General features: G+C 43.7%; 1 protein-coding gene across 1 annotated transcript; it reads left to right on the forward strand.

The window, feature by feature from the left end:
- Positions 1–4,644: 4,644 nt before the first annotated feature.
- ATP5F1A (ATP synthase F1 subunit alpha) lies at positions 4,645–16,616 on the forward strand. The gene is made up of 12 exons (XM_005586803.4): positions 4,645–4,758; positions 7,909–7,987; positions 9,832–10,001; positions 11,653–11,826; positions 11,918–12,084; positions 12,264–12,412; positions 13,042–13,193; positions 13,302–13,526; positions 13,946–14,053; positions 14,182–14,326; positions 16,110–16,260; positions 16,400–16,616. The coding sequence occupies exons 1-12, from the start codon at positions 4,699–4,701 to the stop codon at positions 16,479–16,481; spliced, it is 1,662 nt and encodes a 553-aa protein (XP_005586860.2). The 5' UTR covers positions 4,645–4,698; the 3' UTR covers positions 16,482–16,616.
- The last annotated feature ends 3,240 nt before the right edge of the window (positions 16,617–19,856 follow it).

Below are 19,856 nucleotides of genomic sequence, written 5' to 3' on the forward strand. Positions count from 1 at the left end.
TCCAGTAGTTGGGATTACAGGCTTGCGCTAGCATGCATGGCCAATTTTTTTATTTTTAGTAGAGCGGGAGTTTCACCATATTGACCAGGCTGGTCTCAAACTCCTGACCTCAAGTGATATGCCTGCCTCAGCCTCTCAAAGTGCTGGGATTACAGGTGTGAGCCAACGCGCTTAGCCTAAAATGATTTTCTTTTCAAAGGAAACTTACTAGCAAGCCAAGCTTACTTATTATTTATTTTATTTTATTTTTAGAGACAGGGTCTTGCTCTTTCGCCCAGGCTGGAGTACAGTGGTGATCATAGTTCACTGCAACCTTGAACTCCTGGGCTCAAGCAATCCTCCCACGTCAGCCTCCTGGGTAGCTGGGACTACATGTGTGCACCACTACACCCAGCTAACTTTTTGTATTTTTTTGTAGAAAGAGGGTCTCGCTATGTTGCCCAGGCTGTTTTTGAACTCCTGACCTCAAGTGATGCTCCCATTTGGGCCTCTCAAAATGCTGGGATGACAGGCATGAGGCGCCACACCCAACCTGTGTTGCTTATACTTTTTGCTTCAAATATATCTCTGCTCTGGCTGGGCGCAGTGCCTCATGCCTATATTCTCAGCATTTTGGGAGGCTGAAGCGGGTGATCACCTGAGGTCAGGAGTTCAAGACCAGCCTGGCCAACATGGCAAAACCCCATCTCTACTAAAAATACAAAAATTAGCCAGGCACGTTGGCACATGCCTGTAATCCCAGCTACTCGGGAGGCTGAGGCAAGAGAATCACTTGAACCCTGGAGGTAGAGTTTGCAGTGAGTAGAGATTGAGACACTGCACTCCAGCCTGGGCAACAAAGTGAGAACCTGCCTCTAAACAAAAAACAAAACAAAACAAAAACTAAATATATCTCTGCTCTGTAACCAAATTTCAGATAAACTGGTGCAGCCCTTCAGTATGGGGCAAAAAAAGTTATCTTTATGTCTTGTGTCCACTTTTATCACTACAAATTTTACAAAATATCCCTGTATTTTTTTTTTTTGAGACAGAATCTCACTGTGTTGTCCAGGCTAGAGTGCAGTGATCACTGCAACCGCCACCTCCCAGGTTTAAGTGATTCTCATGCCTCAGCCTCCTAAATAGCTGGGATTACAGGCATGTGCCACCATGCCCAGCTAATGTTTGTATTTTTAGTAAAGACGGGGCAGGGGGTGCGGGGATCTCACTATGTTGACCTGACTGGTCTTGAACTCCTGACTTCAAGTGATCAACCTGCCTCAGCCTCCCAAAGTGCTGGGATTACAGGTGTGAGCCACCATGCCGACTAATGTTGTTGTTGTTGTTGTCTTGAGATGGAGTCTCACTCCCATCGTGCATGCTGAAGTGCAATGACGCAATCTCGGCTCACTGCAACCTCCACCTGGCTCACCGCAACCTCCACCTCCCGGGTTCAAGCGATTCTCCTTCCTCAGCCTCCCGAGTAGCCGGGGTTACAGGCATGCACCACCACCCCCAGCTAATTTTTGAATTTGCAGTAGAGACAGGGTTTTGCCATGTTGGCCAGGCTGGTCTTGAACTCCTGACCTCAGGCGATCTGCCCGCCTCAGCCTCCCAACACGCTAGGATAACGTGTGAGCCACTACGCCCAGCCTTGTTGTTTTTATAAACTATATTTTTTTCCTGTTAGCTTGTGAAAGTTGATTGGGTCATTCTTGTCATCCCCAACTAAAACAGTTTCGAGAGGTAAAGGGAAAAAAAGTACTCAGGGCACATAACATTGCTCCAAAAATGTAATTATCTGCAAGCCTGACTGCTGAAACTGCCTGCTGTAACCTAAACCAGTTTTATCTAATTAACTGTTAAAACAACCTGCAGTGACTCTAAGAATCGTTTTACCTAGTTGCCATCACTTGCCAATCAAAACTTGCCAGCTCCCCAAAACCTTACTAGTGACAATGAACTTTCTTAAAGAGCAATATGTAACAGTTCTCTTTTTTTGTTTTTGTTTTGATACAGGGTCTTGCTTTGTTGCCCAGGCTGGAGTGTACTGGTGTGATCACAGCTCACTGCAGCCCCAAACTCCTGGGCTCAAGTGAACCACTCATCTTCGCTTCCCAAAGTGTTGGGATTACAGGCATGAGCCACTGTTTCTGGCTACATTTCTCTTTTGCAAAAATAAAACCTCTAACCATCTCTTTGTTCTTCTGACATACCAAAGACCACCCTGTTTGTGTGTATGCCCTGAATGGCAATTATTGCTTCCTAAATATTTTAAATTTGGAGAATTCGTCTCTGTATTTTATTTTACTTGGATAGCCTTTTTCTTTCTTTCTTTCTTTCTTTTTTAAGATGGAGTCTCACTCTTATTGCCCAGGCTGGAGGACAGTGGTGCAATCTTGGCTCACTGCAACCTCTGCCTCCTGGGTTCAAGTAATTCTCCTGCCTCAGCCTCCCCAGTAGCTGGGATTACAGGTGCCCACCTCCACACCTGACTAATTTTTCTATTTTCAGTAGAGATGGGGTTTCACCATGTTGGCCAGGCTGGTCTCAAAGCCCTGACCTCAGGTGATCCACCCACCTTGGCCTCCCAAAGTGCTAGAATTACAGGTGTGAGCCACTGCACCCAACTTAGACAGCCTTTTTCTACCCCTGATTCCCAGGAAAATTGTTGCTCTATTTCCCCATGGCTTACCTTGAAAAGTTAGCAGAATACTAGAGAAAAGGATGGCCAATTACATGCTTACAAGCCATGTTTCAGGAGATGACCCTTGTAGCCCGGATATTCATTTGCCTCACCCAAATTCAGGTTTTAGGTGTAAGCCAGGATTTGGGGGATGGAGCTGAAAATGCTTCTCCAAACAGTGAAAAGTGGACCAGGCGTGGTGGCTCACGCCTGTAATCCCAGCACTTTGGGAAGCTGAGGAGGGAGGATCACTTGAAGCCAGGAGTTTGAGACCAGCCTGGGCAACATAGTGAGACACCCCCACCCCCTGCCGGCTTTACAAAAAAATTAGCCAGGTGTGGTGGTGCACTGCTGTGGTCCCAGCTACTTGGAAGGCTGAGGTCGGAGGACTGCTTGAGCCCAGGAGTTCGAGGCTGCAATGAATGGTGATAAACCCACTGCACTCTATCCTGGGCAACAGAGTGAGAGCCCGTCTTTTTTTTTTTTTTTTTTTTTTTTTTTTTTTTTTTTTTTTTGAGACGGAGTCTCGCTCTGTCACCCAGGCTGGAGTGCAGTGGCCGGATCTCAGCTCACTGCAAGCTCCGCCTCCCGGGTTCACGCCATTCTCCTGCCTCAGCCTCCAGAGTAGCTGGGACTACAGGCGCCTGCCACCTCGCCCGGCTAAGTTTTTGTATTTTTAGTAGAGACGGGGTTTCACTGTGTTACCCAGGATGGTCTCGATCTCCTGACCTCGTGATCCGCCCGTCTCGGCCTCCCAAAGTGCTGGGATTACAGGCTTGAGCCACCGCGCCCGGCCGAGAGCCCGTCTTAAATAAAATAAAATAAATGAAAAAATAGAAAAGTGAAGGCAACGTTAATAAGTCTCCACTATGACATAACCAGCATCACACATACACACAAATCCTGCATATATCACAACAATCTCAGTATAGTAATTATGTGGAGAGAAAAAAAAAAAAGCCCATCGGGGTAAGCATAGAAAGCATTTTTTCATCATCTCCCTTTTAGTCCAAATGAAGAAGTAGAGTTCCCAATGGCATGAAACTAGATGTTGGCAGAGGAAAAAGTGAGTCCTTGTCCTGTCCTGGTGTAAGACTTCTGATTCTGGACAATTCTCAGTAGGACTGGCAATCGCTGTACTAGGCCTCCTTGTGATTTTTTTTTTTTTTAAGTTCTGGGATACATGTGCAGGACGTGCAGATTTGTTACATAGGTAAACGTGTGCCACGGTGGTTTGCTGCACCTATCATCCCATCACCTAGGTATTAAGCTCCGCATGTATTAGCTGTTTATCTTGATGCTCTCCCTCCCCCAGTTATCAGGATTTTTAAACAGTTTGCTCTAATTCACTGACAGGATTCTTTTAGAATGAATCTAAAAAAGCTGGGAATCTTTAACCTGAGTGCAGATCGGATCACCTGGAACAGTGCAGGTGTTTGTTAAAAATAAAGATTGCCCCAAATTTTCTACTCAGAGGGTCTGAGGTGGGGCTAGCGACCTGCAGATTAAAGGGCTCTGTGGGAGACGCCCTGCTGGTGGCCAGTCCCGGGGTTTAGCTGTTCACTGTTGCTACTCGTGCTAAACCGCGGTCTAACATTACCGACACTATTAATGGCCCTGGTCCTCAAGACTGCCGGGCCCCCGACGGGGTGAGGCCCTCATCATCTAGCACCGGATGGGGCCTGGGAACTGCTGCTTAGCAGGTTCCGCTACCCACGTGGTCACCTGGGGCAACCACAAGGTCGACCCAAAAGACAAAAATAAATGTATAACGAATGCCAGGACAAAGCTGGAATATATCTAATCATTCATTTTGAGGTTTAAACTTAAAAATGTTACTTAAAAAATAAGTAACCTGCCAAAAAATGCAGAGTGGCCCCGGGGGGCGGGGGAGAGCGGTGGTGAACGCGAGGGGCAGTACTTCCGGGTCAGGTGGGCCGGCTGTCTTGACCTTCTTTGCGGCTCGGCCATTTTGTCCCAGTCAGTCCGGAGGCTGCGGCTGCAGAGGTAACGCCTGCGGAGAAACTGCAAAGATGCTGTCCGTACGCGTTGCTGCGGCCGTGGTCCGCGCCCTCCCTCGGCGGGCCGGACTGGTGAGCACCGAGGGCCGGCATGGTGGAGGCGGCCGGGCGGGGCTGCAGGGTGGTGGTGCGCCGCCTCGGGCGCTCTTTCTGCAGGAGGGCGAGGGGCTGTGGCGGATGCCGCCATCTTGCACCCGTGGCTTTGGGGCTGTGCAGAGCGGGCGACAGAGGTCCGCTTTTGCTCGCTGCCTGCGCAGAGTGAGGCAGAATGGTACAGGGCAGACAGTGAACTCGACGGTGTCCAGATAGAAGACCTCAAGATTCCTGTCTTCGACTGAGAGCGGCCCGAGAAGTAGGGTCTTGGGTGAAGGTCAGGGCTTGGGCGCTAGCTCTCCGAGGCCTTTTCCGAATCGGTGAGGTTCCTCGGCGGATTCTTAGGGTCGCGTCCTGCTGAAGGTCAGGAAACTGCTGTCAGCTCTTGCTGAAGCTAGTCATGGAAGTCTGACATTGTGTGAAGGTCAGCAGCATTTCACCTTTGCCTGGAGCTCAGTTTAGAGGAAAGGAATAAATGGAGGTGGTGTTTGGAATACTTAAGTAGGCTTTCTCTTAGTGCTGAATACGAAACGACCGTGAAAACATCGTGCAGGTGCAAAGAACCATTTCATGTGGCCAGCACTGTGGCAGCAGTGAAGCTGGTTTCTAAATTGTCTCTCCGGCAAGAGAGTGTGCTTTGTGGCACTTGAACGTGTTTAAATAATTTGTCCTAGAGTTTTCCACCTGGTTTTGAGTAATTTTTAGTGATTGAGAATTCAAGTAAAAGAGAACAAGGTTGGCAAATGGCTGTAAGAGTTAATGCCCTTGGTTGTTTCCCTTGAAATTAACATTTCAGTGTAAACGCATTGACGCTGACACTTTTTTTTTGTTTTAAAAGTAATCTGAATTTGAAAGTTGAAATAAACATGTTGGCTGTTTTGCTGCCTTAACAACTGCTGGTAGCATCATGGTTTTCTGTTAACAAAAATGCATTTTTAACGGTTTTCATCTGGCTCCTATGGAAGGTAGTAGCTTCAGAATTGACAGTAACCAGTCGCAGCCTTAAAACTTGAAGGAAAGAAACAAAAGGAAGTTCCAGGTGGCTGCAGGATTTGTTGAGAGAGTAAAATAAGTCCACATCCCATAACTCTTAGTTTCTAATCTAACTCTAGCATTTATTAGGTTTTTATTTGCTTTTTTTTTTTTTTTTTGAGACGGAGTGTCGCTCAGTCACCCAGGCTGCAGTGCAATGGCGTGATCTTGGCTCACTGCAACCCGCGCCTCCCGGGTTCAGGCGATTCTCCCGCCTCAGCCTCCCGAGTAGCTGGAATTGCAGGCACCCACCGTCATGCCCTGCTACTTTTTGTATTTTTTCGTAGAGACGGGGTTTCACCATGTTGGCCAGGCTGGTCTCGAACTCCGTACCTCAGGTGATCCGCCTGCCTCGGCCTTCTAAAGTGCTGGGATTACAGGCGTGAGCCATCGTGCCTGGTCGCTTGTTGTTGTGTTTTTTGTTTTTTTTTTTAAGTAAAATTGGAAATACATTGACATCTTAAGTCAAAATAATAAAAATTGGGTACCTTTAAAGGGAAAGACACTTAGGTTTTGTTAACAGTTGCTTTTTTTTTTTTTTCTTTGAGACGGAGTTTTCCTCTTGTGGCTCAGGCTGGGACATCTCGGGATCTCGGCTCACTGCAACCTCCGCCTCCTAGGTTCAAGCGATTCTCCTGCCTCAGCCTCCTGAGTGGCTGGGATTGCAGGCATGTGTCACCACGCCCACCTAATTTTGTATTTCTAGTAGAGGCGGAGTTTCTCCATGTTGGTCAGGCTGGTCTCGAACTCCCAACCTTAGGTGATCCACTCGCCTTGGTGGCCTCCCAAAGTGCTGGGATTACAGGCGTGAGCCACCGCGCCCTGCCAACAGTTGCTTTTTAAAATACTGCAAGGCTAGGCGCGGTGGCTCAGGCCTGTAATTCCAGCACTTTGGTAGGCCAAGGTGGGTGGATCACCTGAGGTCGGGAGTTTGAGATCAGCCTGGCCAACCTGGCGAAACCCTGTCTCTACTAAAAATACAAAAATTAACGGGGCGTGGTGGTGGTCACTGGTAGTCCCAGCTACTCAGGAGGCTTGAGGCACGAGAATCGCTTGAACCTGGGAGGTGGAGGTTGCAGTGAGCAGAGATCTTGCCACTGCACTCCAGCTTGAGTGACAGAGTGAGACTCCGTCTGGGGGGGAAAAAGATTATGTGTGTGTGTGTATATATGTGTGTGCGTGTGTGTGTATTTATATATATAATATATATATGTGTATATATAATATATGTATTTTTATATATGTATATTATGTATATATATTTATGTATTTTATATCTATATATTTTATATATTTATGCATTTTTATATATATTTATACTATGTATATATATTTATGTATTTTAAATCTATATATTTTATATGTTATATATATATATATATAGAGAGAGAGAGTACAATCTGGGCAACACAGTGAAATCCTGTCTCAACAAAAAAAAATAAATAGAAAAATTAGCCTGGCCAGGTGGTGTACTCCTGTGGTCCCACCTACTGGGAAGGCTGAGGTGGGATCACTTGAGCCCAGGAAGTCAAGGCTGTAGTGAGCCGTGATTGCACCATTGCACTCCAGCCTGGGTGACAGTGAGACCCTGTCCCAAAAAATAAAAGTAAGTCGGGGGTGGCTCACGCCTGTAATCCCAGCACTTTGGGAGGCTGAGGCGGGTAGATCACTGGAGGTCAGGAGTTGGAGACCAGCCTGGCCAGCATGGTGAAACCCCATCTCTACCAAAAATATAAAAAGTTGAACGGGTGGTGGTGGCGCACCCCTGTAATCCCAGATGCTCGGGAGGCTGAGGCAGGAGAATTGCTTGAGCCCAGGAGGTGGAGGATGCAGTGAGCCGTCTCAAAAAAATAGTAATAAAATACAGACTGCATTTTAAAAATATGTGAGTGTTTACTGTGTACTAGGAGCTGTATAAAAGGTTTTCGCATATATCAAAAGGTACTTCATTTCATTTAACGTTTTAAACAAAATGCTTTATATATAATAAGTATTTTCACCAGTACTTTGATCATACTAAGCTGGCATTTGTTTAAGCTTGTCAGTTTTATAAAGACTCTGTTAAAATTCAAATTTTTAAGAATACTTTTGCACTAGGTCTCCAGAAATGCTTTGGGTTCATCTTTCATTGCTGCAAGGAACCTCCATGCCTCTAACACTCATCTTCAGAAGACTGGTAAGTCACTATTTCTCAGTCTACACTGCACTTACTAGATGAAGATACAAATTATCACACTAGATGAAGATCAAAATTACATACATCATGTAACTGTTGTGGGTTGTTTTTCATTTGTTAGTTTTTTCTTTAGTTTGTATATACTCTGAGGTTCTTAAACCATTGTGTGCCATTTAGCCCTGTCGTGGTTCTCTTGTTATAATCAAATGAACTACAGTTACATGTTTTTCTTTTGATGTTAGTACAGCTTCTTTGTTCTGATAATGGCCCTTGGGTAGAAACGGAAGGACCGTATACTAGGTAATGGAATCTTTCTGACCTGTGAAAGACTTCTTTTTTCCTCTTTGAAAAAGCGTTAGAAAACATGTAACTTCTTTTTTTGTTGTTATTTTTTTTATTATACTTTAAGTTCTAGGGTACATGTGCATAAGGTGCAGGTTTGTTACATATGTATACTTGTGCCAGAAAACATGTAAGTTCCTAATGATAGGTTTTATTTTTCAAAGGCAGTAACTGCTAGATACTTGGCAGTCTGTGAACTTGCACATTACAGATGTGGTAGGGAAATGGGGAGGTGAGCATAGGAAGACATTATAGGTTGGGGAATTTCTTTGGAGATGAGTATATGGACTTTCAAAATAAAGGTTAAATATATATGTGTGTGTGAGTGTGTGTATGTATACGTGTATGTGTACACACACACCCACACACTCAGCGTATATATGTTCTTTTTTTTTTTTTTTTTTTTTTTTTTTTGAGATGGAGTTTTGCTCTTGTCGTCCAGGCTAGAGTGCATTGGCACTATCTGGGCTCACTGTAACCTCTGCCTCCCGGGTTGGAGTGATTCTCCTGCCTCAGCCTCCTGAGTAGCTGGGATTATAGGTGCCCGCCACCACACTCCGCTAATTTTTATATTTTTAGTAGAGACGGAGTTTCACCATGTTGGCCAGGCTGGTCTCGAACTCCTGACTTCAGGTGATCCACCTGCCTTGGCCTTCCAAAGTGGTGTGATTACAGGTGTGAGGCACTGTGCCTGGCCTCCTTTTTTTTTTGAGACTCTGTTGCCCAGGCTGGAGTGCAGTTGTGGGATCTTGGCTCACTGCAACCTCCACCTCCCTGGTTCAAGTGATTCTCCTGCTTCAGCCTCCCTAGTGGTGGGGATTACAGGCGTGCACTAGCACACCCGGCTAATTTTTGTATTTTTAGTAGAGAGTTTCACCATGTTGGCCTGGCTGGTCTCAAAGCCCTGACCTCAGGTGATCTGTCCACCTTGGCCTCCCAAAGTGCTGGGATGTTTTTGTTTGTTTGTTTTGTTTTGTTTTGAGACAGAGTTTTGCTCTGTTACCCAGACTGGAGTGCAGTGGCATAGTCTTGGTTCACTGGAACCGCCGCCTCCTGAGTTCAAGTGATTCTCTTCTGCCTCAGCCTCACGAGTAGCTGATATTACAAGCATGCACCACCACAGCTGGCTAATTTTTTTTTTTTTTTTTTTTAAGTAGAGATGGGATTTCGCTATGTTGGCCAGGCTGGTCTCGAACTCTTGGCCTCAAGTGGTCCGCCTGCCTCCCAAGGCGCTAGTATTACTGGCGTGAGCAACTGCACCTGACCGCTATATGCTAAGATGAAGAATACCACCTATACTACCCTGTGTGCCTTGAAAGAGAAAGACACACTTTGTTAAAGTGTTAAAGACACACAGTTGGTTTTTATTTTTTATTTTTGTTTTTTTGAGATTGACCAGGTGATCCGCCCGCCTCGGCCTCCCAAAGTGCTGGGATTACAGGTGTGAGCCACCGCGCCTGGCCCAGATAATTTTTGTAATTGAGTTGAAATGTCTTCCATAGGGACTGCTGAGATGTCCTCTATTCTTGAAGAGCGTATTCTTGGAGCTGATATCTCTGTTGACCTTGAAGAAACTGGGCGTGTCTTAAGTATTGGTGATGGTATTGCCCGCGTACATGGGCTGAGGAATGTACAGGCAGAAGAAATGGTAGAGTTTTCTTCAGGTTTAAAGGTAAATTATAAAATAAGATTTTGGTATCTAAGTCTTCTCAGTTATTCATTTAGTGCATCAGAGATTGTGTCAGATTTTTTAAAAACTTTGTCTCAATTTGCCTCAGATTTTTTTTCTTGTTATTATCATATATCGTAAAGAGAATAAACTTAAGGGTTTGAATTTGCCAGGTTTTTTTTTTACTCTAGGGACTGATTTATATATAACTTGTAGCCACTGGCTCCAAAATATAAAATTGAGTAAACTTTAACTGCAAATCCAAGAAGTTCAAGTCTGTTCTTTCTTGCTGTTAAGATTATTTTATACAAAAGCAAAGCATTTGATAACTTCAACAGAATTTTTCTGGTGGAAAGTTGGAAGTTCGTGACTTTGTATTTCTAGTGAGTAGACCTATTGTTCAAAGGCGAGTTTTGGTGTAGCTATCAGAAGCTCTCTAATGATGTAAGTCTGCTTTCTGTTGGGTTGAGTCTCATCTGTCAGTGGTATGAGACATAAGTTGTAGGAGTTAGGGAAAGCAGAAGATGACATCTGGATAAACTAGAGAGTAGAACTGTTTAGTAGGCACACAGGTATGGGAAAAGATAGTCTTGATACTCTTGCTAATGTCTACTATGGAAAAAGCCACTTGATGTGGAAGACTTAAATACAGAGCCCAAAGTTATCATGAGCTGTAAGACATTGGCCAGTTTAACATCTTCAGTATACAGTATTTTTGAAAGGTGAGGTCGAAACAAATTAATTCCGAGTTCCCCTTTTAGCTTTTAAAATCCAAGTGTCTAGAACAATACTGTCCAATAGTATTGGACATACATAGTATTCTGCAGTGATGAGAATACATCTGTTTAATATGGTACCTACTATCACTATTAATCATGTAAAATATGTCTAATGTGACAGGAATTGAATTTTTCATCTTTTAAATTTGACAAATTTAAATAGCCACATGTGGTTATTGGATGCTGTATTGAACATCAGAGATGTAGATTACAGTTTTTGGACCTGTAATGATATTCCATGATACTCCAAGTACTTCTCCAGAGTTTTCATTACTGACCAGACTATTCCTGGAATAGCCTTTTTGCTTCAGACATGATTTAAGGATCTAAAATATAGTTATAATGATGAGAGGTGATTTGGTGCTGTTAGGTTACGAAAAATTTGTATTTGATTGGTTTCAGTTAGGTAGCTTTTAATTTCACTTTCTACTAACCCAGAGAGTACAGGTTTTGATTAATTTTTGAAACTGTTTATGGAGCTTCTCACACATAAAAAAGATGATAATCACATTTGTCTTAAGATTTCCATCACTTTATTTCATACTGATCACCCAGCCCAAGAGTCATTGCCAAAGAAAATGCAGTGGAAAAAGCTTATTAACCTGTCCAATTTCTTTGCTTCTGTAACAGTTATTTGAGGATATGATAGCATATTAGGCTTATCAATGTGCTGTCCTAAGATTATTCAAGGGAATATGTTGCTATTTTAAACGTCTCAATCAGAGAGGGTTATTTAGTTGGAAAAGTACTAAAGAATAAACCAGGTGAAAAGGACAATACTGCTTTTCCCCCCGGCTATTTTCTTAGGTAGTATTGGTGTATGGGGAGGAGTGCCCATTCAGCTTCGTTGATGTTCAGTTGTGTCTTTTGTGCAGGGTATGTCCTTGAACTTGGAATCTGACAATGTTGGTGTTGTCGTGTTTGGAAATGATAAACTGATTAAGGAAGGAGATATAGTGAAGAGGACAGGAGCCATTGTGGACGTTCCAGTTGGTGAGGAGCTGTTGGGTCGTGTAGTTGATGCTCTTGGTAATGCTATTGATGGAAAGGTAGGTTTAATGTTGATTAGATATAGTTGCAGCTTTTAACAAACATCAGAACTGATTATGCTTAGGGTTTTTCTTTTCATTTTTTTAACAGGGTCCAATTGGTTCCAAGACCCGTAGGCGAGTTGGTCTGAAAGCCCCCGGTATCATTCCTCGAATTTCAGTGCGGGAACCAATGCAGACTGGCATTAAGGCTGTGGATAGCTTGGTGCCAATTGGTCGTGGTCAGCGTGAGCTGATTATTGGTGACCGACAGACTGGGTAAAGACTCAAAAGCATATTAAAAGTGCTAACTAAAATTTGCTCAATGGAAGGATTACATTTTAGTCTTGGAATGGTAAATGGTAATGGGGACATTAGAATGTAATATGAGGATTAATAGTAGTAAAATTTTACCTTTTAAGTTTAGGAAGATTTCTGTTTACTTTATCTTTTTAAAGGAAAACCTCAATTGCTATTGACACAATCATTAACCAGAAACGTTTCAATGATGGATCTGATGAAAAGAAGAAGCTGTACTGTATCTATGTTGCTATTGGTCAAAAGAGATCCACTGTTGCCCAGTTGGTGAAGAGACTTACAGATGCAGGTAGTAAAAGAAATTTAGTCCTGTTGCTATTATCTCAAGTCCTATTACTGCTAATTGTAGAATAGCTTCTCCTTAATGATGATATATTTTAATTATTCCCTAATGAGCTGAACTTTTAAATACAAATCAGTAAGTAAAATAATATAAAACACTAATACATTTAAAGGTTTTGTTGGTTTCTTTAAAGTGGAAGCTGTTTGATTCTAATTAACTCTTTTTTGTTTGTTTGTTTGAGACAGAGTTTCACTCTTGTTGCCCAGACTGGAGTGCGATGGCACGATCTCAGGTCACCGCAACCTCTGCCTCCCGGGTTCAAGTGATTCTCCTGTCTCAGCCTCCCAAGTAGCTGGGATTACAGGCGCATGCCACCACGCCCGGCTAACTTTTGTAATTTTAGTGGAGACGGAGTTTCCTCATATTGGTCAGGCTGGTCTCGAACTCTTGATCTCAGATGATCACCCGCCTTGGCCTCCCAAAGTGCTGGGATTACAGGCGTGAGCCACCGCACCCAGCCTGATTAACTCTTAATAGTAAATACTTCTGGCACTTGGGTAATTTTTATAGTAGCCTCCAATTTAAAATCACAATATTGATAACATTGTAAAACATAAAATGTATTTTCTCCTCAGATGCCATGAAGTACACCATTGTGGTGTCAGCTACAGCCTCGGATGCTGCCCCACTTCAGTACCTGGCTCCTTACTCTGGCTGTTCCATGGGAGAGTATTTTAGAGACAATGGCAAACATGCTTTGATCATCTATGACGACTTATCCAAACAGGTCAAAGGAAATGTATTTTTAGAATCTACTTATTTGTACTGCAGTGAAAGTTCACATATGCAACTTCTATTTAATAGGTCAACTTCACAAACCTATTCTGTACCATAGGCTGTTGCTTACCGTCAGATGTCTCTGTTGCTGCGCCGTCCCCCTGGTCGTGAGGCCTATCCTGGTGATGTGTTCTACCTACACTCCCGATTGTTGGAGAGAGCAGCCAAAATGAACGATGCTTTTGGTGGTGGCTCCTTGACTGCTTTGCCAGTCATAGAAACACAGGCTGGTGATGTGTCTGCTTACATTCCAACGAATGTCATTTCCATCACTGACGGACAGGTATTATATTATGATTAAAATAAATGTAAAAAAAGATTTGGATAATTCTAAGGCATTGGTTTAGACTAATGGTATATTAACTGATTTGCTAAATGCATTTTACTTTTTATTATGGAACATTTCAAATACATAGAAAAGTTAGCAGAATGGCATGGTGAAACCCAACGTATCTGTCACCCAGTTATTTCATAGAGTAGTGTGTTTCATTCTTGTTTCATTTTTAACCACTACTGTTCTCCCTTTTAGATAATTTTGAATCAAATAGAAATTATATCTCTTCATTTGTATATATTTCAGTATAAAGATGTTGACTATTATGTTTAGGTTTTGAGTTTCAGCTTTTTGACATAATGACAGATTTGAAGATAGCTGATTTCTTACTTTAAGCTTGCTAGCATGCGTATTTCTTTACCTTATAGATCTTCTTGGAAACAGAATTGTTCTACAAAGGTATCCGCCCTGCCATTAACGTTGGTCTGTCTGTGTCTCGTGTCGGATCTGCTGCCCAAACCAGGGCTATGAAGCAGGTAATTTTGCCTCACTTGGCAGGAAGGGGGCTATCATTAGATTAGCATCTTAAAGTATTCATATATTAACTATATTTGTATAGTGCTCTGTGTCACTGAGTTACAGTACAGTAATTTCTGTATTTCAGGTGGCAGGTACCATGAAGCTGGAATTGGCTCAGTATCGTGAGGTTGCTGCTTTTGCCCAGTTTGGTTCTGACCTCGATGCTGCCACTCAACAACTTTTGAGTCGTGGTGTGCGTCTAACTGAGTTGCTGAAGCAAGGACAGTATTGTGAGTTGTTCTTTTCTTCGTTTGGTCAGGTTCTTATTGTGTATCAAGGTCTTCTCAGGCCCACAGAGCTACATCACATATCACAGCCTGTACTATGTGTTGTTATCTGTTATCTTTCATCAAAGGCACTTTTACTTAAACTACATTTGTTTTTTGATTTTTGATTTTTTTTTTTTTTTTTTTTTTGAGGCGAAGTTTCATTCTTGTGGCCCAGGCTGGAATGCAATGGTGCGACCTTGGCTCACTGCAGCCTCCACCTCCCGGATTCACGCGATTCTCCTGCCTCAGCCTCCCAAGTAGCTCAGATTACAGGCATCAGCCACCACGCCCGGCTAATTTTTGTATTTTTAGTAGAGATGGGGTTTTACCATGTTGGCCAGGCTGGTCTTGAATTCCTGACCTCAGGCAATCTACCCTGTCTCAGCCTCCCAAAGTGCTGGGATTACAGGCGTGAGCCACTGTGCGCGGCCCTGTATTTTTTTTTTTTTTTTTTTTTTTTTGAGACGGAGTCTCGCTGTGTCGCCCAGGCTGGAGTACAGTGGCACGGTCTCTGCTCACTGCAAATTCCGCCTCCCGGGTTCATGCCATTCTCCTGCCTCAGCCTCCCGAGTAGCTGGGACTACAGGTGTCTACCACCACACCCAGCTAATTTTTTGTATTTTTAGTAGAGATGGGGTTTCACCGTGTTAGCCAGGATGGTCTCAATCTCCTGACCTCGTGATCCGTCCGCCTCGGCCTCCCAAAGTGCTGGGATTACAGGCGTGAGCCACCGTGCCCAGCCTTGTTTTTTAAACAGAGACAGTGTCTTGCTGTGTCACCCAGGGTTGAGTGCATTGGTGCCATCATAGCTTACTGCAGCCTTGAACTCGTGGGCTCATGCAGTCCTGCAGCCTTAGCTTCCTGAGTAGCTAGGACTACGGGCATGCACTACCATGTCTGGCTAATTTTTTTTATATTTTGTTAGAGACAAGGTCTCACTGTGTTGCCTAGGCTGGTCTTGAACTCCTGACCTCATGCCATCTTCCCACCTCCCAAAGTACTGGTATTACAGGCGTGAGCCACCATTCCCAGCCCCAAACTAACACCCTCCCTCCCTCCCTCCCTCCCTTCATCCCTTCCTCCCTTCCTTTCTTTGATACAGAGTCTCCCTTTGTCACGCAGGCTGGAGTATGTTTTTAGTAGAAATGGTAAAACCTCTACTGTTTTGGCCAGGCTGGTCTCGAACCCCTGACCTTAAGTGATCCACCCACCTCAGATTCCCAGAGTGCTGTGATTACAGGTGTGAGTTACCACACTGGGCCCAAACTACATTTCTTATTGTCATTTGAATGTAAATGATAGGGGCTTCACAACCAGGAAAACTGAAGTATAATGTCTGCCTTTCAGGAATTAAGGCTTGTTAGATTCCCCTCCCCCACTTGGCTATATGAATGTGTAATTTGGCAGATTTAAAAGAAAGTTAATATGTTTTTATTTTGTCAAGTGATTTCAGCAAAATATTTATACCCAAAACAGTATTAATACTGTCAGATTATAAACAGTGCTTATGGACTATACTGAAAGATTGTATACTTCAAGCCTTGAAAATATAAGAAATAACTGTTTTCTGTCGGGGGAGGGAGGAAGGATTATTAAGTGGAGCTCTCGGTCACTGAGATTGTGAAGAATAGATAATTTCAGGGACATGTTAGGAATTGGAGAAAAAGTAAGTTTTCCTGACTTTGGTAACATGTCATTCATTTCTTTGAGCAACTCACTTGGCATTCTTTTTGTATCTTTCCAGCTCCCATGGCTATTGAAGAACAAGTGGCTGTTATCTATGCGGGTGTAAGGGGCTATCTTGATAAACTGGAGCCCAGCAAGATTACAAAGTTTGAGAATGCTTTCTTGTCTCATGTTATCAGCCAGCACCAAGCCCTGTTGGGTACTATCAGGTATGAATGCAATTGTTGGCCTGTTTTGTAAAGTTATGTTTAAGATATAAAGTTAAAATTATTTTCAGATCTGTAGTTAGGCTAGTCATTAAAATTTTGTCCAGGTCAGAACTTATGACCTGCTTTTATTTCCAAATAGGGCTGATGGAAAGATCTCAGAAGAATCAGATGCAAAGCTGAAAGAGATTGTAACAAAGTTCTTGGCTGGATTTGAAGCTTAAACTCCTGTGGATTCACATCAAATACCAGTTCAATTTTGCCATTGTTCTAGTAAATTAGTTCCATTTGTAAAAGGGTTACTCTGATACTCCTTATGTACAGAAATCACATGAAAAATAAAGGTTCCATAATGTGTAGTTGTTTCTGTCATTTGTTATTCTTTAAAACCAAGATCAAATTGAGAAATTGGTAAACATGCTTCTTGATATATTTTACTTGAATATTGGTACAGTCAACTGGGGTAGATAATTCAAGGCTGAGCTCTTTAAGTTTCTTTTTTCTTTTTTTTGAAACAGAGTCTCTGTCACCAAGGCTGGAGTACAGTTGGCACCCTGTCAGCCCACTGTAACTTCCATCTCCTGGGTTCAAGCAGTTCTCCTGCCTCAGCCTCCCAAGTAGCTGGGATTACAAGTGCCCGCCACCATGCCTGGCTAGTTTTTAAATATTTGTAGTAGAGACGGGGTTTCACCATGTTGGCCAGGGCAGTCTCGGACTCCTGACCTCAGGTGATCCACCTGCCTTGCCCTACCACAGTGCTGGGATTACAAGTGTGAGCCACCACACCTAGCTGCTCTTTGTAAGTTTCTGGAATGCTTTGTGTTTAAGAAAAATTCCTAAACTTGATGTATGTGGCAGGCTGACAATACCGAAGAGCATAGCTGGCTTCTCTGCCCAGAGGGTGTACCTGCATAAAGAGGTACTGTAGGCAGGAAAATAATACGACAGTTAAAATTCCCGGGGAAATGAAAAAATCTGCTGGGAACAAAAGCTGAGAAGATAGAATGCATAGGATTATGAAAACTTGGCAGTATCTCTTGTTTGTTTTGAGACAGGGTCTCCATCTCTCACCCAGGCTGTACAGTGGTGTGATCTCAGCTCACTGCAGCTTCTGCCACCTGGGTTCAATCGATTCTTCTACCTCAGCCTCCTGAGTAGCTGGGGTTACAGGCACATACCACCATACCCAGCCAATTTTTCTATTTTTTCTAGAGAGAGGGTCTTGCCATGTTGGCTGATGATGAACTCCTGGGCTCAAGTGATCCTCCTGCCTTGGTCTCCCAAAGTGCTGGGATTTACGGGTGTGAACTACCACGCCCGACCATCTTTTAATATTTTAAGAGCTACTTTATTTATTCTGTTACTAACTTTTCATAACTTTTGCTCATCCTTACTGCGTTTTTTTTTTTTTTAAACTGATTTATGTATTTATTTTTTTGAGAGAGTCTCGCTCTGTCACCTAGTCTGGAGAGCAGTGGTGCGATCTCAGCGGCGTGATCTCAGCTCACTGCAACTTCCACCTCCCGGGTTCAAGTGATTCTCCTGCCTCAGCCTCTGGAGTCTCTGGGATTACAGGCGCATGCCAATACACCCAGCTAACTTTTTTTTTGAGACGGAGTCTCGCTCTGTCGCCCAGGCTGGAGTGCAGTGGCCAGCTCTCAGCTCACTGCAAGCTCCGCCTCCTGGGTTTATGCCATTCTGCCTCAGCCTCCCGAGTAGCTGGGACTACAGGCGCCCGCCACCTCGCCCGGCTAGTTTTTTGTATTTTTTAGTGGAGACGGGGTTTCACCATGTTAGCCCATGTTAGGATGGTCTCGATCTCCTGACCTCGTGATCTGCCTGTCTCGGCCTCCCAAAGTGCTGGGATTACAGGCTTGAGCCACCGCTCCCGACAATTTTTTGTATTTTTAGTAGAGACGGTTTCACCATGTTGGCCAGGCTGCTCTTGAGCTCCAGACTTCGTGATCTGCCCGCCTTGGCCTTCCAAAGTACTGGGATTACAGGTGTGAGCCATCACGCCCGGCCTACTGATTGATTTATTTATTTACTTTTAATTTTTCATAGCCTTTGCTCATTCTTACTGTGTTAACCTTTTTTTTTTTTTTTAATTTATTTTGAGATGGAGTCTCTCTCTGTCACCCAGGCTGGAGTGCAGTGGCCCGATCTCGGCTCACTGCAACCTCTGCCTCCCAGGTTCAAGCGATTCTCCTGCCTCAGCCTCCCGAGAAGCTGAAACTACAGGCACCCACCACCATGCACTGCTAATTTTTGTATTTTTAGTAGAGACAGGGTGTCACCATATTAGCCAGACGGATTTATAAAGGCTTTTGTCTGTAGGGATCATGCATGGTCATGTTCTAAAATATTTTTCCTAGGGTTCCCCCTCCCTTGCCATTTAATTTTGTTGATGGAGATTTGCTATACCGAAACTTCATTTTTATCCATCACTTGGTCTCCAGTAAGTCAAAATATATTTACATATATGGGTTCCAACATCTTTGGTAGGAAAGGGAGAGAGCCCTTAAAGTACTCATAAGTCCTTTTCAGTACTTAGAGGAACACTGAACTCGATAGCAATTGGTCATTTCTGATCTTGACTCTTGCTTTCTAGCTGTCTACTCGAGAAATAACTTCTGGATCTGATTTGCCTTTTCTGGAATAAGGAAGTTACTTTTAGTTAGAAGGTTCTGCACATTTCGAGGTGTTTTTTGTTTTGTTTTGTTTTTCTGTTTGTTTTGGAGAGTTTCACTCTTGTTGCCCAGGCTGGAGTGCAGTGGCACGATCTCAACCCACCACAACCACCGCCTCCTGGGTTCAAGCGATTCTCCTGCCTCAGGCTCCCGAGTAGCTGGGATTACAGGCATGCGCCACCACGCCTGGCTAATTTTGTATTTTTAGTAGAGATGGGGTTTTTCCATTTTGGTCAGGCTGGTCTCAAACTACTCACCTCAGGTGATCCACTGGCCTCCCAAAGTGCTGGGATTACAAGGGTGAGCCAGCGTGCCCGGCCTGTTGGAGCATTTTATACCTAGTGTCAGTGGTGATTACTATGGAGAAAAATACTTTTGAGTGGCTAATGGATTGGAATTAATTTATTACTGGGAATATGTATTGTTTGTTTGTTGACTGTATCTCCTAGCCCACTCCTGGCACGTAAATGCTCAATAAGCTTCTCAAATGAAGATAACTATGTTTGTCTATTATAAATCAAATTCCAATTGTTAACTACTGGTCCGGTCTGATATGATTTTTTTTTTTTTTTTTTTGAGACGGAGTTTCGCTTTTTATCACCCAGGCTGGAGTGCAATGGCGCGATCTTGGCTCACTGCAACCTTCTCCGCCTCCTGGGTTCAAGCGATTCTCCTACCTCAGCCTCCTGAGTAGCTGTGATTATAGGTGTGCACCACCATACCTGGCTAAGTTTTGTATTTTTAGTAGAGACAGGGTTTCACCATGTTGGTCAGGCTGGTTTCAAACTCCTGACCTCAGATGAACCACCCGCCTCGGCCTCCCGAAGTGCTGGGATTACAGATGTGAGCCACTGCGCCTGGCCTCGATGTGATATTTTAAAAAAATATGATAGCCCAGGTGCAGTGGTT

This window comes from Macaca fascicularis, chromosome 18 (assembly GCF_037993035.2).
Source record: "Macaca fascicularis isolate 582-1 chromosome 18, T2T-MFA8v1.1".
NCBI lineage: Eukaryota > Metazoa > Chordata > Mammalia > Primates > Cercopithecidae > Macaca > Macaca fascicularis.